Here is a 26,015-nt window from a genome sequence, read left to right on the forward strand (position 1 = left end):
TCTTCCACCCTCACCCACTGGGCACAACATATAAAAGTTTGAGTGCACATATGAACAGATTCAATAACAGCTTCATCCCCAAGGTTAACAGACTTTTGAGCAGATGGGATCTCTCTCTGCAACTGTAATTGTATTCTGCACTCTGTTCTGCTACCTGATGCACTTTGTATGTTATGATCTGCCTCTAGAGTACACAAAACAATATTTTTCACTGTATCTCAGTACATGTGACAACAATAAATCAAATCAAGTCTTTACTAATGAATAATTAATAAAAAAAGTACTTCAGGGCAATAAGAGTCAACTACATAATATGGAAGTGTAGTCGTATACCTATCATAGTGTGGAGGGACAGCTAGATTCCGGCCCCAAAGGCATTAAGTAAACCAGATGCACTTTTACAGCATACAAGATTTAATGTAATTTCTCCGGTGCTATCATACAAATTAGCAATTCACCCAAGTTCATCCTAACATACTACAGTGAAATTTGAACTCTGAATAGTTGTCTAATAACATAAAGCATTTGATAGCCACCTGCTTATTACTGTAAAGTACAGATTAACTATTAGTGAGTGCACGATTAATCTGAACTGCAATGGCCTTCATTGCAAATCATTTATCACTATTTTTTTTAGTGAAATGAGAAATGGATACAACACAAGAGGTCTGCCAGTATCTGTGGAACTCATTCTTACATTTTCAAAAATCAGAACTTGAGAGGAATAGGATTTTTCTCTAAAAATCAATTAGCAACATTCTATTATATCTCATACAAAAAAAAGTTCAAGATGCTATTCCCAGTGTATTCATGTCCAAATCATCACTTTAAACATGAATTATATTTGTATGTAACATTCTGGAACTTTTTTTTCAAATGGATACCAACAGGTGACTAAGATGGCTGCTAGGGGTCAGACATCCCTTGAATTCAACACAGACCACATCAAGCTTGCAGAAAGTTATTACTGAAATCATCCAGGATGGGGGTCACCCCCTTCAAATGAATGTATCCAGAAAACACTCTGCTTTTTGATTTCATATTTTATTGTTATTGATTTACTCTAAACTCAGAATAAATGAATTTCTGCACTTCATGTCCTCAAATTTGCACCCTATCAAAGGAAAAACTGCAGGAAACTAGCTAGTACAAACAGATGTGAAGCAGACATCATCTAACTTTCATTGTGCAGAATGGCTTTCGCTTTAAACCATTCGGAGTGGACAATAGTCGCTGATGTGACTGAAGCTGGTTTTTGATAACAAAATCCTTTATTAAACCAAGAAACTGAAACAGTCTGCAAATAATAGCACTGCAGAATACCAGCCAACAGACCAAAGTGGTAACACTAAGCTTTTATTTTTATTTTTATAATTGAAACTGTAATATCTTAATAAGACATCCAATTTGATCCCTAAATGAAGTCCACCTCTGATGAAATTTGGTCTTCTGATAAAAGAAATCTAACTTTAAGACCTATTGAACATTCAGTTCTTCAAAGGAATCCTGCAAGAATCCAGAAATCGGACTCCACCGATTTGAACCTACCTTAAACTACACTTCAAGAGTGAAAAATTTGCTGTTCTGGGTCCATAGCAACTGTGACTATCTAAGACAAGCCAAAGACATGAACTGATAACTAACATTTTGTTAAACAAATGTAGAAGTACACCACTGTCTTCAACTATAAATTTTTGTGTAAGTAATATAGCATTGATATTTTTGGATGAATGGGTGAATGTGTGAATAAATAATCCTATTTATTCAAACCCTTAAAAGCATGGCGATGCTGTTTAAATTGACCTAGACTCCAAGACCTAGGAAATACATGTATCCTCTATGCTAAAATCCACAACGATTGAAGAAAGTAAGAGAAAAAGGTGCAGGGTTTCACAGTTCGTTCCTGCTCTTTCCACAACACAGATGACGGCAATACTCCTGCTTATACAAACTTATATATTTAGTTGCACAACGCTTGACCTTCAATCTCTAATTTTGCCATCAACTATGTGTATTAGTACAATTTGTTGACTTTTCTCCAAAGATACTTTTCACAAAGAAGAATGCAAAATATAATAAATCATCCATCTGCAAAGCCCTAGGAACCTTTAAATGGACTTAAAGCAAAGACTTTGCCTTCATTGCAAACTACTAGTCAGGTGAACTTTATTATAATTTTCCCCCCCCACACACAAATCTATGGCTACCAGATCTCATATTTAAGTCTAAGTCTCGCAATCAGTCTTTCAGCAGACCGTCATGGTACCTTTGCAGACAATATCATAACCATAGTGCAATTAATGTAATTCAATCTGTGGCATTTTTCTCAAAACAAATTCAGTGTTCACTTTCAAATACAGAGACTTGGCTTTTTTTTTTAAAAAAAGAGCATAGCTTAATCTGCATTTATTTCAAGAGATCCCATTTCACCACAAAACTCAGATCAATTAAAGTATTCCCAAATTTCCAGTGACAAAGTTTATTGTTATTTGTTTATTCTCTAGATTTGAACATCACTGGTAATTATGTTAATTAATGCCAATCACTAGGCATTCTCAAAAGGTGGTGTTGGTTTATCTTCTAACTACTACAGTGCATGTGGTGCCAAAGCATGGGAAAATCCAATATTGAGACATAATGGCCTAAATTTTGAGGTCCCAATGGCAGCGACGGTCAAGTCTGTAAATTCTGTGCTGATGCCAAATACCAGAATTACACTGTGCATTAATAAGGGGATTATACAACAATGATTGTAATTAACTATTCTGTAAAACTGGGCTCTGCTATGTGACAATTTGGCTAACTGCCAAGAAATCACTCTAATTCGCCCAATTTTTGATAGCTCTTAGCTGACAGACTCTGTTCATAAGATTCTGCAAATAACAAGCCTTTTAATCAAAAGCACTATGCTACAAACATCAAAACAGATCAAGGGTTTCCTAACAATTAGATCGTTTGCAATGCAAAATTCCAGATACACAGGACATTTCTTTCTAAAAGTTAAATTTTTTTTTAAACTGCTGAGGTGCTTTTGCAACAGCAAACTCTGCCATAAAATACAGATGTTTATTGGATGATAAGGTGGTTATAGGGTAGATAGTAATTGATAGCAAACTCCTTTAAAGCGAATGAAATAGTTTGTGCACTGATATAATTGTGTACAACTGCCTCAAGACTACCCGTACATTTCAGGTTATTTGCATCCTCCCAAGACATTTTCCCAATACTCCAATGATTGTAAGGTGTTGAGAGTATTCAAAACTTAGTTGATGCTGAGCATCAGGATTAACAGAGGAAGTACTTGCTGCCTTTAATTATTTCTGCTTTTTTCAATTTTATATTTACAGAACTCCAGGAAGAAAAGCAATGTAGTTCTCAGTGGTTTGTCTCGGATTTGGACGCAGCTACGTTTTAAGTTGAATACGATTTGCATCGTAAGCCAGTGACTAAAGTCTATAATGGGTACCTGTATTAAATAAAAAGAACTTCTGTCTGTCTCTATATAATTTTGGTATTAAAGTATTAAATTATAATAGCTACCAACAAAAGGACTAATCAATTTTAACAATATCACTTCCGATTTTGTCTTCGCAATGGGTGGAAAACTAAAGCAAGGGGCTGAAGAATTAAAATTAATATTTTATAAGTGCATCGCTGTTCCTTCATCGTCACTTGATCAAAATCTAGAAACTCCCTATCCATCTTCACTGTAGAGGTACCTTCACCACAGGCCCTAGAAGAGCTCAAGATGGCAACTGGCCATCACCTTCTCAGTTAATAGCCAGATTTTGTTTAAATTTAAGTGAGAGAGGTTGACTCTGAATGGTTAGGATAAATGTTTAAATCTTAAACAGAGCAAGCATTGCAGCTATCAGTGAGCGCTAATTGGTGCATTCTTATGGTAACACCTCTAATAATTAGTGTCAACTTGACAAACTTTCAATAGTCCCCTCTCATTTAGTATAACTGTAGATTTTCCCTTTGAACTGATTCTTGCAAAATGTCCTGATGAGTGCAAGATAATAAGCTTTGGCAAAATGTGTCCATCAAACAGGCGTAAATTATTTTATACACCTTTATGGCAGAAACTGCAAACTTATTATAATTACACCCTGCTACCACTGATGGTTATGAAATGTGAAGAGGAAGAGCAGGTGCAATGTACACCAAGACAAATCTACACAGGCAATGTCAAATTTCAGGCACAGGAGTTCATAACACAAAACATCAACATGACAGGCTGACAGACACAAGTCATTAAAATGTGAAGGTGGAAGAGCACAGCAGGTGAGACAAAAAAAAGAGCTGCTGGAAGAGCAGGCAAGTTGATGTTTTCATCAGACACTGGGGAGGGGTAAAAGAGCTCAGAAATAAATGGAAGGGTGGAGCTAGTGATAGTAGATGCAGGTAGTGATTTATTATAATTAGTCAGTGGGAAGGGTGCAGTGGATAGGTGAGAAGGAAGATGGACAGGTCAGGTCAGTTAAGGAGGCAGGGAGGAGAGGGAGGGCTGGACATGGGTTAAGGTTAGGTGTGGGGAGATTTTCAACTCTAGTTGAAGCCATTGGGTTCAAAGCTACCAAGGTGAAATATAAGGGGTTGTTCCTCCAGTTTGCATGAGGCCTAATTTTGACACTGGAGGAGGCCCAGGATGGACATGTCACAAAGGGAATGGGAGGGGGAAATTGAAATGGCTGGCAACTTGAAGGTGGAGTTTATTGGAGCGTACAGACTGCAGATTCTCTGTGAACTAATCCCCAATTCTGCGCTTGGTCTCTCCAATGTAGATGAGACTACATCAGGAGCAATGGATGTACTAGACCAGGTTCGAAGTATCGCTGCCAGATTTAGAATGATTGTTTGGGGCCTTGGATGAATGTGAGAGAGGTGTAGTAGGGGCAGGTTGCAGGGAAAGATGCCAGGTGCGGAGGAGAGGTTGGTGGAGAGTACAGAACTGATGAGGGAGTCATGGAGTAATTGATCTCTACGGAAAGCAGATGGGGTGGAAGGATATATCTTTTTGGTGGTGGGGCCAGACTGCAGTTGGCAAGAGTGGCAGAGGATAATATGTTGGATTTCAAGATGGATGGGTGGTACGTGAGGATAGGGGAACTCTATCCTTATTGTGGTTGGAGGAGGGTATGTGAGGACTGAAGTGTGGAAAATGGAGGAGATGCAGTTGAGGGCATTATTAAATCACGGGCAAGGGGAAATTATGGTCCTTGAAATAGGAAGACATCTGGGAAGTCCTGGGGTGAAATCCCTCATCCTGGGAGCAGATGTAGCGGAGGCAGAGGAATAGGGAGTATGGGATTGTATTTTTGCAGGAGGGTGGTGAGAGGAAGTATAGCGAAGGTAGCTATTGAAATCGGTGGATTTGAAATAGAGGTCGGTGCTAAGTCGGTTACCAGAGATGTAGACTAAGTGTTCCAGTAAGGGAGGGAGGTGTCAGAGATAGTCCAGGTGAATTTGAGGTAGGGGTGGAAGGTGTGGGTAAAACTCGATCAGTTCAAACAGTCTTGACCCAAAACATCGACTTTCTTGCTGCTCTGATACTGTCTGACTTGCTGTGCTCTTCCAGCTCCACATTTTGACTTACAGCACTTAAAATCCTTACTATCTCTTGCTCACAGACACAACTTCATCAAGATAGAGAGCAAAGAAATCTAACAAAATGATCTCATGAACAAGACAGAATGGTTGGCTATTCTGACCCCAAGCCTGTTCCACTGTTTAATAAACTTTTCTGAATTTTAATCAGAAATCCAAATTTCTGTCTACCTCAAACTCCCACCTACCCCCCCCCCCACCCCAATTCCAAACAAGAATCTTCCTTTATCTTAAAATATTTAAGGAATCCACTTCCACCACTTTTTCAGAAAGGAAGAGCTCCAAACTCTCACAATAGAGCAAAACATTTGCCTCATTTATCTTTTAGAACTGTACAGCACAGGAATGGGCCCTTCGGCCCATGAAGGTCAACACCTTATTTTTTAAAAAGTTGTGAGCCCTAATTCTAATTACCTGACAAATGAAGCATCTACTCCACATTTACTCTGTCAAGGCATCTCAAGATCTTGCGTGTTTCTATCAAATCACCTCTTCTAAATATTCTTTTAAAAATTCTAGTAGATAGCAACCTAGCTTGTCTAGCCACTCATTACTCAGTGACCCAGATCCCTCTGCATCTCTCTGTAATTTCTCATCGTTCAGATAATATTCTTTGTTTAGTTCTTCCTACCAAAATGACAATTTCACATTTTCCCACTTTATATCACATTTGCCAGATCTTTGCCTACTCGCTTAACTTATCTATCCTTTGTAACTTCATGCCCACTTTCCTCATTAATAATTATTTTCTAAGAGTCATTAATCAGTCATTTTCTGTTTGTTTTATATTCTGTCCAATCTTCTGACACACCACTGATCTGTGCATAATAATATACTTTGTTTGGATAATATTTTTAACCTTTCAAGTTAACCATGAATGTTGGATCTGTCCCTTATTTCTTATTTGTTATACACTCTATCCTTATTACCCAGTGATTCGCTACCATGGATCTGTGTGCTCACAAGGATAGCCCCACGCCCATTTTCTTTTCTGCCTCATCCAGCTGATCATATGGTCTTTTGAGGTACATAGAAAAGTTACATTGCAGCAGTATCTGCATTTTCTGTTATCCATGGGACATCCATGTCCATATCCCTCATAGGTAAGGAGGATTAGATAATCTGTTTATTCCAAATTATCCCCTCACATTCGATGTAAGCATAGGGGGTATAGTTAGTAAGTTTGCAGGTGACACCAAAAGGAAGTGTAGTGGGCAGCAAAGAAGGCTACCTCAGACTGAATTGTGATCTTGATCAGATGGGCCAATGGGATGAGAAGTGGCAAATGGAGTTTAATTTAGATAAAATGTGAGGTGCTGCATTTTGGGAAAGCAAATCAGGGCAAGACTTATACACTTTATGGTAAGGTCCTGGGGAATGCTGCTGAACAAAGAGACCTTGGAGTGCAGGTTTATAGTTCCTTGAAAGTAGAGTCACAAGTAGATAGGATAGTGAAGAGCATTCAGTACAGGAGTTGGGAGGTCATGTTGCAGCTGTACAGGACATTGGTTCGGATACTTTTGGAATATTGTGTGCAATTCTGGTCTCCTTTCTATCAGAAGGATATTGTGAAACTTGAAAGGGTTCAGAAAAGATTTACAAGGATGTTGCCAGGGTTGGAGAATTTGAGCTATAAGGAGAGGCTGAATAGGCTGGGGCTGTTTTCCCTGGGACATCGAAGGCGGAGGGGCGACCTTTTAGAGATTTATAAAATCATGAGGGGCATGGATAGGATTAATAGTCAAGGTTTTTTCCCTGGAGTGGGAAAGTCCAGAACTAGAGGGCATAGGCTTAGGCTGAGAGGGGCAAGATATAAAAGGGACCTAAGGGGCAACAATTTCACACAGAGGATGGTGTGTGTATGGAATGAGCTACCAGAGGAAGTGGTGAGGCTGGTACAATGACAGCATTTAAAAGGCATCTGGATGAGTATATGAACAGGGAGCGTTTAGAGGTATATGGGCCAAGTACTGGCAAATGGGACTAGATTAATTTAGGATATCTGGTCAGCATGAATGAGTTGGAGTGAAGGGTCTGTTTTTGTGCTGGACATCTATGATTCTATGCCTACCACTGCATCTCTGTTGATGCAGCCTTTAGCCTTATTAACCAACTTAGCTTTCGCTAGCACTGCTTCCAAGCAGTCATTATTATTCTTAGTTAAATTAAAGGAAGTAGTACACTCTCTCTCTCAAACGGAATATAAAATGAAATGATATAGTTGCTGCTGTCTTGGGGTGCCTTCACAGAGATCAATAATTAACCCTATTTCTTTATATAATATCTGATTAGTATAACATCTTTCTCTGGCTGGCTCTAGGTCACCTTTCTTTCTGAGAAATAATTCCAAAACCATTCTTTAGCTCCTCACCTTGCCTACCCTTGCCTTTCTGACTTTTCCAATCCACATATTCTTTAAAATCCAGCACCCCACCAACCATGATCATCACTTTGTCTTTCTGACAAGTTCACAGTATTTCTTCCTTTATGTTCCAACCTACAATAGAGAGTTACTCTTACAGGGCCTGTGTACCACTCCCACAAGCAATGTCTCATCTCTACTTAAACTATTTCCACATTCTGGTTTCCTAAATTTAGGTCAGCCTTTTCAATTGCACTAATACCATCATTAACTAACATAGCCATCTTCCCACCTTTTCCTAGCTTCCTATCCTTCCTAAATGCCTTATTCCGTTCAATATTCAGTACCAGTCTATGTCATCCTTCAGCCATATCTGTAGAACTACCAGTTCATACCTATTTGAACTGTTACTCTTCCTGTTTTATTTTGAATACTATGTGCATGCAGATAATCTTTGGTTATATTGTTTTTGTAACTTCTAACCTTAATTGATCAATTTACTTTGACAGTTTGAACAGTACAAATCGGAGTTTCGCGAGTATTAGGGAGATTCCCTCACAAACCAGAACCCCCTTCTTCCACACCATTAATCTGGCGAATTTGATTTACCATATGCCAATCTGCACATTGCTAACACAATAACTCAAATATTACAAGCTTTAAGATTCTGCTTAATTTGGTATTGAGATAATTTTACTGACAAGCCAGAACTTCCTTCCTCGCCTTGGCTGTTTCATTCCTACTTGCACATAGCACGATAATTGGATTATCTTCTCACAGAATTGTCTCCAGTCCTGAGCAGATATACTGAACCCAGATACAGGGCAAGCAACACAGCAGTCTAGACTCGTGCTCTTTGTTGTACAGAATAGTATGAATTCCTCTGGTTACCACAGCACTTCTATTTATTCTCCGAATTTGAATGGCTTCCAGTGCTACGATCCTATAGCTCTTCCAACATGCAACCTTCACTCTCTTCCAAACAAACTGAGAAAACCTCAAACCCATTGGACAATTGCAAGGCCATGGCTCCCGCTTTCTGGCTCTCTTTACCAGTCTCACTTGCTGTCATACTCTCTGCCTTGAACACCGACTTAAATCAGAAGATGCCAATGAAGTTGTATGAAGGCTTCATGAAAGAAAGAATCCAGTAACCCCCCACCCCCGTCATGGTATCTGTAGTTGAGACTCCTGTTCAAACTGAATCAAAGCTCCTCATCAAACTTGTAGTCCAGGTGTGTTTATCCTCAATCAAACATGTTGCAACTGTGATACTTTCCCCTTCTCCTCTGTTCTGCTAAATTAGGTAGCTCTATAAGTTCCAACATAAAGCTTATCAGATCCAGTTATTGAGGAACCATTTTCAAACTGCTTTTGCAGCTAAGTAAGCCCAACTGCTCCACCAGTGGAAACCTTGTTAAGACCTGGATTAAGACTGAGAACTTTACAAATTTAAACTGCAGGTTTCAATTAAATGCTAATTAACACTAACTCAAACAAAATTACACTTTACAAAAAAAAATTAAAATTATCTTACCACCAAATGCTAGAATGAAGAAAGGGTTGGGTTTTGTGATTAGGAGTGGGGGGCTGGGGTGACTGCATTTGCTGATCTCGAAGAAATTAGCACAAACAAATCTCATGATGCAGAATTCCCCTTTCACAGCAGCAATTTCACTTTGACATTAAGTAAAGGATATCTCCAGTGAAGTCAGGACACAATACACCCGGAGATAGTGAGGGCATATTAAAAAAAGCCCATTAATCATGGGTGACTTTAATCTTCATGTAGATTGGGAAAATCAAATTGGCACAGGCAGCCACAAGGAAGAATTCAAAGAGTACAAGTGGGACAGTTTTCTAAAATATATATTGTAGATATAAGCAATGATCAGGCAATTTTGTATCTACTAATATGTAATGAGTCTGGTTTAATAAATGATCTCAGAAGATCACTCAGATCAGTTTCTATTCTATGATAGAATTTAGCATTCAATTCGAGAGCGATAAACTCGGATCAGAAACAAGTATGTTTAACTTAAATAAAGGCAAAGTTGGCTGGAGTGGACTGGGAAAACGAGTTTAGCAGAAAAGACAGTGGAGGAACAGTGGCATAAGAAAACAGATTATGACACACAGCAAAGATACATACCAGTATGGGAAAATAATTCTAAGAAGCAGTTAAACCAAATATGTTAACCAAGGAAATTATGGACTTTTTTTAAAAATTGTTTTCTTTCAATTTGATACGAAGTGACAAAGGTTAGTGGTAAGCCAAACAGAGTATAAAAGATAGGTAAGTATTGCTAAAACTAGAGGCATTAGCCAAAATAGAGTCAGTTTTGGGCTCCTTATCTAAGGGAAGATACACTAGAACTGGAGGTAGTCCAGAGAAGGGTCACTAGATTGTTTCTGAGTAAGGAGGGATGTTCTTATTTTGAGAGATTAAGTAGGTTAGGCTTGTACTCATTGTAGTTTAGAAGAATGAGAGGCAACCTCATTGAAAAAAAAGGATTCTTTGAGCACTTAACAGGGTAGAGGCAGAGAAGTTGTTTTACCTTAGAAGAGTTACTATAACAAGAGGGAATAAATGTCATACTAAGAGATCACCCATTTAAGTCAAAGATTAGGAGAAATTTCTTCTCTCAGCAGATAGAGAATCATGGATTTCTGTACTACTGAGAGCTGTTGAGGCTGGGTCATTAAGCATATTCAAGGCTAAGATAGACAGGTATTCAATCAAAGAGGGTTATGAGGATAAGGTTTAAAAAAAAACTGGCATTGAGGATCATCAAAAATATGGCTGATGTTGAACGATGGAGCAGACTCGATGGGCCAAATGGCCTACTTGTGCCCTACATAGTTTGATCACAAGGAAGTATTTTCATAGACTTTTAATTAATAAGGGGTTGAAGAATAATGGAGAGTGGGCAGGAAAGTGGAGTTGAGACGGAGATGAGATCAGCTATGATTGCATTGAATGACAGAGCAGATTTGAGGGGCTGATTAGTCTATTCCTGCTCTTAGTTCTTATGTTCATGTTTCTTCAAAACCCATGACCTCCACCATCTCAAAAGGACAAGGGTTGCAGTTACATGTGAGCATTCCTGATGAAGGGCTCATGCCCGAAACATCAACTCTGCTGCTCCTCTATGCTGCCCGACCTGCTGTGCTTATCCAGCACCACACTTCGATACTATTCTCAGACAGCAAACCAGGAGGTTTAAAGTATTGAATCCCAATTTAAAAGAGTGGAATCAATTATTCGGTTTACAATATTTTGGATTCTATCCAATGCAAAGTTTTTAAAAACCTGGATTTTGTTTTTGATGTGATCTCTTGCCTGGGCTTGCACTTCTGCAAATGTTTACTTCAGACTTCCCTTTAGAAGATGCTGTAGACTTGATTTCTTTCTCAGCCTCCACATCCTTGCTGGTTTCAACTCCATCTCATTATGCACTCTTCCCTGACATTCCATCCTCCAATCCTCATTTAATCTTTCCTTCCATAAATCTAACAACCCAATCCCTAAACACTTGCTGTTCCCATTAAATCATAGTTAAGGCTTTCTCTGATCACTTGCTTAGATCATTCACCATGCTAATCTTGGGAATCAGTTTAGCTCAATTGGCTGGATTGTTGGTTTGCAGAGCAGTATGATGCCAACAGCATGGATTCAATTCCCACCACAGGTTTGAGGTTACCATGAAGGACTCTCCTTCTCAAACTCTTTCCTTGCCTGAAGTCTAGTGGCCCTCAGGTTAAATCACCCCCAGTCACTTCTCTCTCTCTCTCTATGAGAGAGCAGCCCCATGGTTTGGTAAGACTATGGTGACACAATAACACAATGCTTATCTTACTTCAAACTCCAATTCTACTGCTTTCAGCATGTGCCTCAAGGACAACCCTCCCAATTCATTCACAATTAGAGCTTCAAAATTTCAACTGGTTAGCCTTTAAATCTCCACTCACAAAGACACTTCTGCAACTACAAATCCACTCAACCATATCCTTGACCCCATCTTTAACTCAGATTGTTTAACAAAACCATTATTTTCTCTCTTCCTGGCTGTTACCTCGTACTGCCATATCACTGCTCTCTTAAATCTAAGGAATGTAAACTTACACAAGTATTACAGACAACGAGTTTCGTCATTCAACATCAGATCTGAATGAAGCAAATTAAGAACCATTGAGCTCAACGGTCATCTGCTAAAACTATTGCAATATCAACCTAGAATGTGAAACCTCTTTATCACAACTGCAAATCACTCTTAAACCCCTCTTTCTTATTCCTCAAATTCAAAAAAAACTCATGTTCTGTTCTGTAACCAGGATTATGATAGCTTATCACCTGTTATGGGGTGTCCCTTTCCCTAACTCATCAAGACAAACCTCTTGTAAGGTTCTTTTCTTCCCTAGCACTAAACTTGCATGATTCTCATGTTTCTGTTCCAGGTCCCCCTCATTCTGTCTAGTAATGTCATTCCAACTAAACTAACCACCCAACTTTCCTTTCTAGCTTCAGTTTTCACTGGCACAATTAAAGACTCTCTGTTTTCAGGTACTATGGTCCTCTCTATCAAAACTGCAGTCAGTCATCACCTCTTGCCTTAAAAAAACCTTTAATCCTGTTATGCTCTCACTTATAGGGATCAATAAATTTTTGTTTAAAAGTTAATGAATTCTGGAAATCCTAAATGCTTGTTTACAAAACAAAACCACAAGATTACACAGATTTAAATAAAATAAACATTTCTGTTAACAAGGTAATACAATCTACATTATACACACACAACGTAACAGTTAGGAGTTAAATATAAAAAGTAAACAAATTCTGGTCAAATACCTCATACACAGCACTTTAAAGTTTCAGAAAAGACCAAGACAAATTCCATGGATTTGATAACAACCCACTCAAACATCCAAGTACTGACAATAACAAAACTCATTTTACATTTGGGCCTTCCTCCAGAGGGATTTCACTCTTCACTACTGAAAGACTCCAGTTCTTACTTCCCTCCAATGTCACTCTAACTTGGAATGCCTGAATACCTGCCTAGATGATGTGGGTTCAACCTAGTCTTGTAGATGGCTTTATGAGAGACACTCCCTGGCTAACCTCCGGCTGCATCTCAACTCTCCTCAGGCTCTTACAGCTCTACTTAATATTCAGTCTGCAAGCATAACGATTGGAGATTCCTTCTCAATACTCCACCAATGGTCAATTCACTAGTTTTTGTCCAGCCTTTCCGATTACCCTTGTCCTAGTTCCTGTTTCTTTTTAAGTTTCTTAGTTTCTTCTAATATCTTGGACTGCTTTTGTCAGAAGTCCTGGATCTTTATCATCTTCCTCTCTCGAACTACTAGATAATGTTGCCAGAATCGTTTTCTTTATCTAATTATCATTTCAGACCTATTCAACTGCCATCCTCTACGTTTGGAAGCACCGTTTCACTACACTGAAATACACCCACGTCCTGTGGGCTCCCCTTTTCTTGGGGACTTCATACACTCAGATCATTGCATTCTCTATAACTCTGATGGCTAAGCCCTTGGAATACTTAAAGGAATACAAACGGCCCAGAACAAAAGATGTATAGCTGGAAACGCTGCCATGGACTGTGCATGCACCAAGACTTGAGGGCTAGCCAGGAACTGGTAGTCTTGGCTTTTACCAAAAGCCCCTGCAGACATGTTTCATAGAAATCTTTACATTCTTTATAACTACCAGCTCATTTCTATCTTATTCCTCTTCAAAATACTTGAAGAAGTTGTCATCTTTTGAACTCATGCTCATTTTATTTGCACCCTATATGTTAGTGCCTTCAACAATTTCTACTCATATTACAATTATCACTGGGTCACTGGATATTATCAAGACCAAATTAGGCAGATCCTTGATCTGTAGGGTAGTCAAAGGTTTTGGAAAGTAGACAGGAAATTGAGTTAAGACCACAAAATAGATCAGCTATGCTGAATGACACAGTAGGCACAAGGGACCAAATTGAACAATTCCTGCTTCTATTTATTATGTTCTTATGTACACAATGGCTCTTGAGGTCACAAATGCAAGCCCCTCCCAAAATGCCACTGTCCTTTCACATGACCAATCTACTTACTTCTAGATCTGTAGGGAAGAGTGACATTATGAAAGATTAGTCAGCTAGCTAGATGGGTACTTAATAGAATTTGTTTTTAAAAATCACTACTTACATTGGATACTATTGTAATAAAAGCATGTGCTATTGGAAACGGAAGAGTTTCAGGCATTCCATATTCAAAACAATCTTTCATAAGTGATAGCCCATTTTTCCCACAAAAGAGGCAGACATAACGAAGCAAGTGCAAAGGTACTTCCACATCCTAAATAGATGACAAAAGAAAATATAAATAGTTATAGCTGTGGTAACTACAAATAAATCATAAAAACAAAATAATTTACATAAGATATTCAAAATGAAACTGAATATTTAACCTTTCCCTGCCCATCTTTCCTACTGAATATTTTATATTGTTTTAATAAAAGTTTGGCTGGCATTACGATCAAAAAATAGAAATGTTATAAAAGGGTGCCAGAACTATTTCTTAACACCTTTACAATGATTAAAATTTTCCACTTAGCTTCTCTGTGGTTTTGTAGAAAGCTAAAATTAATACATATATTCTATTGGTATAAACACAGTAAGTGTATACTTATCAACAGAGTTTGAATCATATAATAATTTTCCCTGGAATTTCAGGAGAGGTACAAACATTGCAATTGAATCCTAATAAGCTAATGCACTATTAGCTGATTTTGCTTTCACAATGATCAAATTATAAGTTCAGATCTGACAAAATATCTATTTGAAAACATCAACTTCTTTATTTTTTTCCCCCACAGGTGGTGTGAGACACATTGGTTGCCTGTTTTCAGTTTGTACTTCAGATTTCCAGCAGTTGCAAATCTAATGAGATGTTACATTTACCATAGGAAAATACAAAAGCAAACAACAGATATTAGACAATGCATTTACTTGACCTCACAGTAGACTACATTATTTGAATGCCCATTTTAAACATTATTAGCTGGTCCAGTGAGAAATACTTTACCATGTTGTGTATAAAATATAGGAATTTGAGGAGGCACTGGGATATATCTGGATTACATACTAGACGGATCAGAAGATAAATGGGGTAATTTGATTGATGGGTTCAGAATAAAGAAAACTGACAGAATATATAATTCTTCCACAAAAATGTGTGTTTGCAGAAGGACTTGAAAGAATGTGAATGGAGTGTCATAAAAGGTGAGAGGCCAAATCAATTAAGTAAACACGATAGCGTCGAGATCCAAATGGTTAAAAAAATGGCAGGAACATTGAACTAACAAATTAATTTTTGTTCCTGCCAATAATGACTACTTCTAAATTTAGTTTAGAAGAGAGAACTTTACAATCTATGTTTAATACGCAAGCGTACTTAATTACAGCCAACTGCAAATTGCAGTTTCAACAGACAATCTGTGTTTTCTTTATAAAACTTCCTAAGATGCAGCATTAGATCCATTCTAAACATAATAACAACTTGAAATCAACCAACTCAGCCCCTTATACAGCTAGAAAATCAGTTTAAGAGTTATACTGGATTTGATGATTCCTGATATTATGTTTTTCTTGAAAAACATACTTAACTGTACCTCAACTTTACTTCTGGTAAACTAATTTCTCAACATGCTTTCCTTTCTGTCCGTCAAACAAAAGTTTAGTCATGGTAGTTTGTGGACACAAAAAGCTGAAATTTTAATCATGTCTACACAGCTTTTATATTTGGGTTGATGTCAAAGTTTAAGAATTTCAATCTGAAACATATTCTTATTTCCCAAAATGACTATTTATTCATCCTATTCTAAAGTTTAATAAAACAAAATCATGTAAAGTTTTTTTTAAAATGTTACTTACATTCATATCACAAAACGCCCCTAATAAGTTGCTTTCATGAGCTGAAATGTCCTAATTTGAAGAAAAGTTAGCACAATTTAAAGAAAAACAATTCTTCAAAGTGAAGAAAGCACAATACATTCCATTGTCGAGACAAACTACATTCCTGACTCGATCTATAGTAGATGATTTAAATAACTGCATTGATAAATAAATAAAATTCTACAGTGTCAGCATTTCTTCAATGATAGCAATTTTACCTAAGTCAGGTGGCAATAAGTGGAAGTTAACAGTGACATTTGAGCACTTAAGTCCAACTTATCCAAGTGAAATCAGTGTCTTGTTTGCCTGCTCAGGTCCAACTGCATTATTGAAAAAGGAGAAGAAGGTTCTTCCTGAATTGTGGGTAATATTTATTACTAATCAACTGCATTTATACAGTGACTTTAACACAACAAAAACATCCCAAGGTTCCACAAATGAGTGTTAACAAACAATATTTGACAGAGCCACAGAGGGGGTTATTAGGACCAACTATAAACAATTTGTAAAAATGAGGTAGGTTTTAATGGAGAAACGGTTTAAGGAGTGAATTCCAGAGTTCAGTATGGAATGAAAGTTGAGGAGGCACAAGAAGCAGAATTGGTGGAGCACAGTTCTCAGGTGGTTGGATGGCTGGAGAAGATTACAGAAATTAGAGGCTGAGGCCATGACGGAAAAGGGGACAGAGGATTTGAAAGCAAATAAGAGATTCTTAATAGAGACAAGTGTTGCCAAAGGGAAGAGAGCCAATGATGGTCAAGAAGCATATAGATAATAGGTGAACACAAGTGAGAATATAGACAGAGTTCTGGATGAAATTAAAAAAAAAAGTGTGTTGGGTGTGTACAAAATGGGACGCTAGCAAGCAAAGTTCCCTCTACTGTGTGCACAGACATCTGCTCTGACATTCTGCACATGGCAATCAGCAAGGATGGACTTCCACCTCTGGAAGTCTCTGCACAGACCTTGTAGACCCCTGCAATCAGAAGGAAAATTAGAGGGAACACTGCTGGCAGCAACTAGAGCACAGGAATAATGAATTAAATAACAGTAGTTACAATCAATTAATTATTTTTATAGCGTAAAGTGCTGAGGGATGACTTAGAGTGCTATATAAATATAAGTTTTTTGCTTTCCAGGTTTATTCACTCTATTGTAACTGGATTTACTTTTAAATTTATTTATATTTCAAGATCCTTAATGAAAACATATTCTTGGAAACCTTAAATACATGCATAATAAATTCCAATCAAAATGTAAATGCTAGAAGGACACATTTTTCACCCAGAACCATGAAGATGGTAGCGCAAATTTTCATGTGCCAGGCAATTTTAAGTGGCATTTGCTTTGGTTAATTCACTCAAAGGCTTAAGATTTCCTTTCAATAGTACAGAGAACACTGGGCTTTAAGGCAGTGATAAATCTATTTCCAAACAATAAATAATATATTATCCATAAGCTTACACGTGACAGCTTCCAATTTAGTGAGGTAAGCTACTAACACTTTTGAAGAACTCAGTAATAGCCTGGGTAACTGGATTTTAATATCTCAGTGCTTGTTGAAACTACATGGAGATCGATCAAGTCAAATTTTGCTGAGCAACACTGACATACAAGTTAGTTTGTGTATTAAATGAAAATTCCTCTAACCGGTACTTTAGCCTACAAGTCTACTAATAAATTCTGGAATGATTTTTTAAAAATTTGAACGCAGGATGACCACAGCACAATGCTCATAATCAATTATGTTTAAAACAATTATCAAATCGGAATCACCCTCAACTGTTGGCTTTTACAGTTTCCTTATTCATATTAGCTAGTAGTAAGCTGTTACTAAGAAAGAGACAAAAAGTTGATCTCAGAAATATATCCCTACAAATTGCTGTGCTGTTCTCTTACCCACCCAAAAAATTAATTTGGTGTAGAAATGGCAACTTGAAGATAAAACCCCAATATATTAAACACAAGTTTTAGAACAACAAAAAGCTTTCAGTTATCATGAAAACTAATTTCTATTTACTCTAACATTCACTCTATTAGTTAATATTATAACTCTTGCAAAAAATCTGAAAAACTGATAACACTCCAAAGTTAGCGAGGAAACAATAAATTTTATAAACAAAAAATCAAAACCACAAAATAATTTAACTACACAATTTTACATATATGTTTTCTGTTCCTAACCAATCTTGGGAATGTTAAATTACAAATGATAAATAATGCATTGTCATTTTCTTTCCTCAAAGCAACAGAAAGTGTTCACAATCTAACAATTTCTGGGTTACATGTATCAATTGATGCATCAAAAAAAAACACATTATACCTCTATAGTGGCATGAGTGTTATGCTTGTAGGCAGTATATAAAGGGAACTGAATTTGAAATATCTTTGCCACACATAACAGCAACTTTTCTTTCTCCTCTGTACTCCATGTGCTAAATGGATCAGTGCTCCGTGCAGAAACCTCCTCAGTTCTCCCACACGTTCTATTATCTGCTTTTTTCTCCACAAAATCCTTTGATTTCCGACCAATATCTTCTTCATCATTATTACACTCGCCTTCCTGATTAGCCTGTTCATGGATTTTCTGATTCAGATCCTGCCACGATGAATCATTACTAGTGCAAATTTTACATAACTGGTCCTGGAGAGTCTGGACTTGGGCAGTCACCATATTGATAAGGGCATAAACCACCTGGTTGAAGATTTCCAGGTGCTTGTACTCCTTGAAGCAACAAAGACATTGCCTATAAGAAGGAAACATAGTATTAACAGTTTTACAGCAAACATAAAATTGGGCAAAAATATTAGGGGAAGTTACCCAAATGCTGACTTGGTTTACAAATCTGTGTACCTGCTTTAGGAAGTAAGGATCGAGAAGAAAAATCCTATATATCATGGTATAATGAATATAATCATGATGGTATTAAAAAGCCAGCTCGCTTTGATCTATAGGAGATATAGGTATATATTTTTGGGAAAATCTTGAACAGCAATTAATGTTCAGTACAGTAATAGGGAGAAAAGGCCAAGAACTGTGTCTGAAGATAGAACATTGCTACATCAGGTGACGAGACCACTTGGTGCAACTCATACATAAACCAGAATGCCAAGATGAAATAACAGTGAAAAGAGGTAAGACAATAAATACAATGTTATAAGCCAAAAGGTTTATTCACAACAGATGCACTCTTATTGCAAAATATGTGATAGAGGAAATAGCATCCCAAACAATCACACTTCTTACTTAATTTCTTAAGTAACAGAGACTAAAGTGAACACTAGCACTAATCAACAATATAGCAATTCAAACATTCCATGTGAAGCAATCACTGCCATTAGATGTTCAAATCTGCCAGCACAGCAAGTTGAGAGAGTCTGTGACAATTGCTTGGATTTCCTAGCGAGTGTTAGTCATATTCTGTTAACAAAATGCAAACACACCAGCATATTCAAGAACAACCCTGCAGAGATTTCTCTAACAGAAAAATTGAATCACTACTCATGAAGGATCTCATATAAATGTTTGCTTACACAAGAGTTCAGCATCAAATCAATTGGTACCAAAGTTTTATTAATGCCATAATACCACACTTAAAAAGTTTGGACCCCCATTAATAAAAAGTGGTCTCAACAACTTAGCATCAATATACACTCAGCAACAATAAATTTCTTACCCTTGTTGTATATACTCATCTCGCTCTAAACAACATTATAAGATAGCTGTACCAGGTTACAAATATACTGGGCAAATCACAATATTGCATTCAGTTAAAAACACGCACAGATTTAAAGGAGTTGACAAATTGCAACATGGAACTCTTATTCTGGCGGATGGAATGCATTGCATGAGGCAAAGACAACAGAAAACTACAAAATCATAGCCCAGTTGGGCACATACACTTTTTTTTAAAAGAAGTATTAAAGCATGAAACAGGGGTATGGTAATCTAACAAGGGGACCAAATTTCCCTCAATGGTTGGAGTTAAAAGGAAAATGATCCCTTGGTTTGGCATGATATAGAGGGAAGTTTCTTTTCTATTTACAAATCTGAATTTGATTCACACGTGAGATTTCCTTCTTACCTTTACAAACAGGATTGAGACCAGTGGACAATCAAATACATAGCTTTCCCCATTGTGACACCTTGTGGCTAACCTTGCAACTAAATACAGATTCAAGGAATAAAATAGCGCCAGTTTTTATTAGTTATTTGAAAGACACTACATCAGTAGTTCAAGCTTTAGCTAAAAAGAATGAATAGTGAGTGAAAACTCAAATCACAACACCACATATGGGATTTGTAGACATTGCAGGAGAACATAAATGTAAAACTGCCTAAGTGGTCAGCATGGACAGGTTAGACCAAGGGTCTGTTTCTATGCTGTACATCTCTATGACTCTAAGTGCAGTCGTCTTAAAGATTTTCTGTATTTTTAAAAAGAATACTACAACACACCAATTTATTTAAGACAGAATACCAATAATATGAAAAAGTGTCTATTTTTGATGTTGCAATTGAAATGCAGAAAAACCACTAACATATTTTAAAACAAAAATCCAAAACTTAAGAGGCAAAAGCTAAATACTTTCATCACACTATCAACACACTCTAGGGACTCTGTTCAAATACCATCACAGCAAAAGGCGCATTTTCAGGTATTTTCTTTAAGAGTAAAGCATACCCTCCCCACTTTAACATCAGGGGAGAAGATGTAATCCTGGTTCAATGAAGAGTTCAGGAGGGGCTGCCAGGAGCAGCAACAAGCATACCTAAAAACGAGATGTCAAGATCAAGCTGGTAAAGCCACAAAACAGGACAACTTGTTTGCCAAACAGTAGAAAAATAAGCTATAGGCAAACTGAAGTCTGATCCACAAACAACGAACCAGATTTATAGAACATAGAAAAGTACAGCACAGAACAGGCCTTTCGGCCCACGATGTTGTGCCGAGGATTAATCCTAATGTAAAATAAAATAATCCTACCTACGCACCTCTCAATTCACAGCTGAATATGTGCGTGTCCAGTGGGTGCTTAAAATGTCCCTAACGACTCTGTTTCCACCACCACTGCTGGCAACACATTCCATGCAATCACAACTCTCAGCATAAAGAATCTACCTCTGACATCTCCTCAATACCTTCCTCCTAATATCTTCAGACTATGACCTCTCGTCCCAGTCAATCCTGCCCTCTCTAGCTATTGACTCTATCTATGCCTCTCATTATCTTGTATCCCTCGATCAGGTCACCTCTCTTTCTCCTCCTCTCCAAAGAGAAAGGTCCAAGCTTAGTCAACGTCTCTTCATAAGGCAAGCCCTCCAGTCCAGGCAGCATCCTGGTAAACCTTCTTTGCACCCTCTCCAAAGCCTCTGTATCTTTCCTATAGTAGGGTGATCAGAACTGAACACAATATTCTATTGTGTCACACCAGGGACTTGTAGAGCTGTAGCAAAACCTCGTGGCTCAAAGCACAATATGCTTTATTAACAACCCTATCCACTGGAGTGGCAATTTTGAGGGTTCTATGTACTTGAACACCAAGATCCCTCTGTTCCTCCACACTGCCAAGAATCCTGTCTTTAATCCTACATTCAGTATTCAAGTTCGACCTTCCAAACTGCATCACTTTGCATTTATCCAGGTTGAACTCCATCTGCCATTTCTCAGCCCAGCTCTGCATCCTGTCTCTGTCACGCTGCAGCCTGCAATAGCCCTCAATACTATCAACGGCACCTCCAATCTTTGTGTCTGCAAATTTACTAACCCACCCCTCAATTTCCTCATTATAGTCATTTATAAAAACTACAAACAGCAGAGGTCTAAGAACACAGCCCTGCGGGACACCACTCAACAGTGACCTCCAAGCAGAATACTTTCCATCCACAACCACTCTGCTTTCTGTCAGCCAACCAATTCTGAATCTGGATAGGCAAATTTCCCTGTATCCCATACCTCCTGACTTTTTGAATGAGCCTACCATGGGGAACCCTATCAAATGCCTTGCTGAAGTCCATATACACCACATCTACTGCTTGACCTTTGTCGACCTGTCTTGTCACCTCCTCGAAGAACTCAATAAGACTAGTTAGTCACAACCTGCCCCTCATAAAGCCATGCTGACTGTCTTTAATCACACTATGCTTTTCCAAATAGTCATAAATCCTAACCCTCAGAATTCTTTCCAAAACCTTGCAGATCACAGACGAAAGACAGACTGGTCTGTAATTGCCAGGGATTTCCCTATTACCTTTCTTGAAAAGAGGAACAACATTCGCCTCCTTCCAATCCTCTGCTATGATTCTCGTAAAGAGTGAGGAAGCAAAGATCCTCACCAGTGGCTTAGTAACCTCCTTTCTCGCTTCCTGGAGCAATCTAGGATAAATCTAGTCTGGCCCTGGGGACTCAATCTTAAATTTCTAACACATCAATGTCATCAATCATGATCTGTTCAAGCCCATATCCCGGCTCCTCAAAGTTCTCATTCACATTTCCTTAATGAAAACGGAGGCAAAAAACTAATTTAGGGCATCCCCTATCTGCTCAGACTCCATGAACAAGCTCCTTACGCTATCCTTGATCGGCCCTACCTTCTCCCTGATCATTCTCTTATTCTTCACGTATAAGTAAAATGCCTTTGAGTCCTCCCTAATCCTTCCTGCCAAACCTTCCTCATGCCTCGCCTCAGTCCACTTCTGAGCTCCTTTCTAGCAATCCTGTAATTCTCTAAAGCTTTGCAAGATCCTTGCTTCCTCCACCTTACATAAGCTGCTTTCTTCCTTTTGATGAGAAGCTCCTCTGATCTCATCATCCAAGCCTCCTTAAATCTTACCCCTTCTTACCTGTCTCAGAGGAAAAAAGTCATGCATCACTCGCAACAACTGCTCCTTAAACAGCCTCCATATCTGCTTGCCCCTTCTGTGGAACAATTGCTCAGAGTTTGTACTTCCTAACTCCAGTCCGATAGCATCATAATTTCCTTTTCCGCAATTAAATATCTTCCCTCTGTAACTGCTCCTTTCCCTCTCCAACGCTATGGAGAATGTGAGGCAGTTGTGGTCACTGTCACCAAAATGTTCTCCCACCACGAGATTTGACACCTGTATTGGCTCATTGCCGAGCACCAAATCCAAAATGGCCTCTCCCCTCGTCAGCCTGTCTACATACGGTTTAAGAAAACTCTCCTGAACACACCTAACAAAAACGGCTCCATCCAAACCATCTGCACTAAGGAGGTTCCAGTCAATATTGGGAAAGTTGAAGTCACTCATAACAACCCTACTACATCTGCATTGTTCCAAAAACTGCCAGCTTAATGGTTCTTTCGTCTCCCTACTGCTATTAGGGGGTCTGTAAAAAAAACCCCAATGAGGTTGCTGCTCCCTACTTCCAAACAGACAGATTCAATAGGCAAACCTTCCTCAACAACTTTTGTTTCTGTAGCCATGATGCACTCTCTGATTAGCAATGCTACACTCCTCCCCCCCCCCGCCCTCCAGGAAACTGGAGAAATCTGAGTTCAGACAAGGTGGGGGGAGGGGAAATGAGGAAACTAGAGAAATCTGAGGACATTTCCCCTCCCCCCACCTTGTCTCAGTCGATTCCCTCGAACTCAGCACCGCCCTCCTAACCTGCAATCTTCTTCCTGACCTCTCCGCCCCCACCCCACTCCGGCCTATCACCCTCACTTTGACCTCCTTCCACCTATCTCATCTCCATCGCTCCTCCCCCAAGTCCCTCCTCCCTACCTTTTATCTTAGCCTGCTGGACACACTTTTCTCATTCCTGATGAAGGGCTGATGCCCAAAACATCGAATTTCCTGTTCCTTGGATGCTGCCTGACCTGCTGCGCTTTCCCTGTGGAACACTGCCAGTCACAAGCCTCCATTCCAAAAAACAGCTCTCCACCATTACTGTCTCTTGCTGTTAAGCCAATTTTAGATCCAATTAGCAAATTCGACCCCGAATCTCACATGATATACCTTTAGTAATTAGTTTACCATGCAAACCTTGTCAAAGGTTTCATTAAAGTCCAAGTAAACAATGCCTACCACTCTGCCAACAATCTTCTTGGCTACTTGCTCAAAAAACTCAAATTAGCTTTGTGTGACACAATTTCTCTTGCACAAAACCATGCTAGCTATCTTTATTCATTCCTTACCTCTCCAAATATATATAAATCCTATATTTCAGAATCACTTCAAACAACTCCCCACCACCAAAGTCAGACTTGCAGGTCCATAGTTCCCAGGCCTCTCGTTACATCCCTTCTTACACAGAAGTACAACATTAGCCACTCTCCAGCCATCCAGTACTTCACCACATTTATAGATGATACAAATATTTCTGCAAGGGGTCATGTAATTTCCTCCCTAAATTCTCACAAAGTCCTGGGATACCCGAAATCATGTTCCCGGGGATGTATCCACCTTTATATTTTCTGAAACCTATTCTTCTGTAATGTGAAAAGGTTTCAAAACATCAATATTTATTTCCCCGACTTCTCTAGCTTCCATTTCTTTCTCCACAGTAAAAACAGATATAAAATATTCATTTAATATCTCTCCCATCTCCTGAAGTTCAACACAAAGGTGACCTCTTTGATCTTTAAGGGACACTACTCTCTCTTTCTAATGACTCTTACTCTTAATATACTTATAAAATCTCTTTAGATTAGCCTTATTTGTCAAGGCTAAGACTGTCTCACATCCTCTCTCCCTCTTAATAATGCCTTTACACACTTTATACTGTTGAAGAGATTAATTTGAATCCAGTTGTTTATATCTAATATAGGATTTTTTTTTTATTTTTGACTAAAACCTCTATTTTTATTCATCCAGTGTTCTTTAAATCCTACTTGGTCTTATTTTTCCATTAGAATGAAAAGACAACAGTTCTGAACTCTCATTATTACACTTTTGAAAGCCTTTCACTTGCCATCAATTTTAGAAATTGTCTCGTACCATTAAAATGTCTACCAAATTTAAAACATTAACTTTTATGAAAAGTTTATCCTTTTCCATAACTCTTAGAACAAATAGAATAATGATCACTAGATCCAAAGTGCTCCCCCACTTTCACTTCAGTCACTTGTCAGTTTTCTTACCAAAAATGTGGTCATGTTTTGCTCCTTCGAGTCAGAACATTTACATATTGATGAAGAAAATTCTCTTGAGCACATTTAACAAATTCTTCACCTTCCAAACCTTTAATTCTATGGTAGTCCCAGTCAATGTTTGGAAAATTAAAATCACCTATTATTACAACTTATTATTCTTACATCTCTTGGAGAGGTCTTGACATATTTGCTCCTCAATTTCCTTCTGATTATTGGGGGTCTATAGTGATCAAGGCGATCATTCCTTTTCTTTATTTCTAATTTCAACTCATGTTTTCACTGGACTATTTTTCAGAAATATCTTCTCTAGTTACAGCAGTAATGTTTTCCTTAATCAAAAATGCCACTCGCCCTTCTCTTTGACTTCTCTTTCTACCCTTCCATAGCATCCGAAACCCAGAATATTGAGCTACCAGTCCTGACCATGTTTCGGTGATAGCTATCCTATCCCAATCCCATGTTCCCAAGCATGCCAAGTTCATCAGCTTTACCATAGACCCCTTGCATTGAAACAAACGCAGTTTATTGCTTCAGAGTTACCAGAACAAGTATTGTTCTGGTCTGTCATTTCTAATTAACTTGTCTTTTCAGATTCAAGACCATCCTCATCAATTTATTTTGCTAGTTATGCCACAGAAGAGATCTCAAATGATTGAAAAAACCCCAAATCCCTAAACATTGTACCAACTCTTTAGCTAATGATTCATCTCCTTTATCCGTTTATTCTTTCCTTCATTTGAGCTCAAGACCAGAAGTAACCCAGAGATTACTACTCTTGATAGTAATTATATATTCACTCTGTAAAGTCTTAACCCTTTCCCTATGTTATTCCTCTCAATGTGCACAATAATTTCAGATTTCTCATTCTCCCCTTTGACAATTTGCTTCAAACTTTGAGACATCCTTAACCGTAGCACCAGGAAAACAACACGCCATCATAGATTCACATTCACTATCAC

General features: G+C 38.2%; 1 protein-coding gene across 5 annotated transcripts in view; it reads right to left on the reverse strand.

Annotated features, from left to right (window-relative positions):
- Positions 1 to 26,015, reverse strand: part of usp34 (ubiquitin specific peptidase 34) — a 472,579-nt gene that overhangs the window by 383,924 nt on the left and 62,640 nt on the right. For 4 of the 5 annotated variants that reach the window (XM_060831547.1, XM_060831550.1, XM_060831548.1 and 1 more), the window contains 3 exons: positions 18,260 to 18,683; positions 15,916 to 15,966; positions 14,189 to 14,338 (listed from right to left, as the gene is read on the reverse strand). The exons of the other annotated variant lie outside the window; for it this stretch is intronic. In XM_060831547.1, coding sequence (XP_060687530.1) covers positions 14,189 to 14,338; positions 15,916 to 15,966; positions 18,260 to 18,683 — 625 coding nt within the window. The remainder of the gene's footprint in view (positions 1 to 14,188; positions 14,339 to 15,915; positions 15,967 to 18,259; positions 18,684 to 26,015) is intronic. 5 annotated transcript variants of the gene reach the window in all.

This window comes from Hemiscyllium ocellatum, chromosome 10, assembly GCF_020745735.1.
Source record: "Hemiscyllium ocellatum isolate sHemOce1 chromosome 10, sHemOce1.pat.X.cur, whole genome shotgun sequence".
Classification (NCBI taxonomy): Eukaryota; Metazoa; Chordata; class Chondrichthyes; order Orectolobiformes; family Hemiscylliidae; genus Hemiscyllium; species Hemiscyllium ocellatum.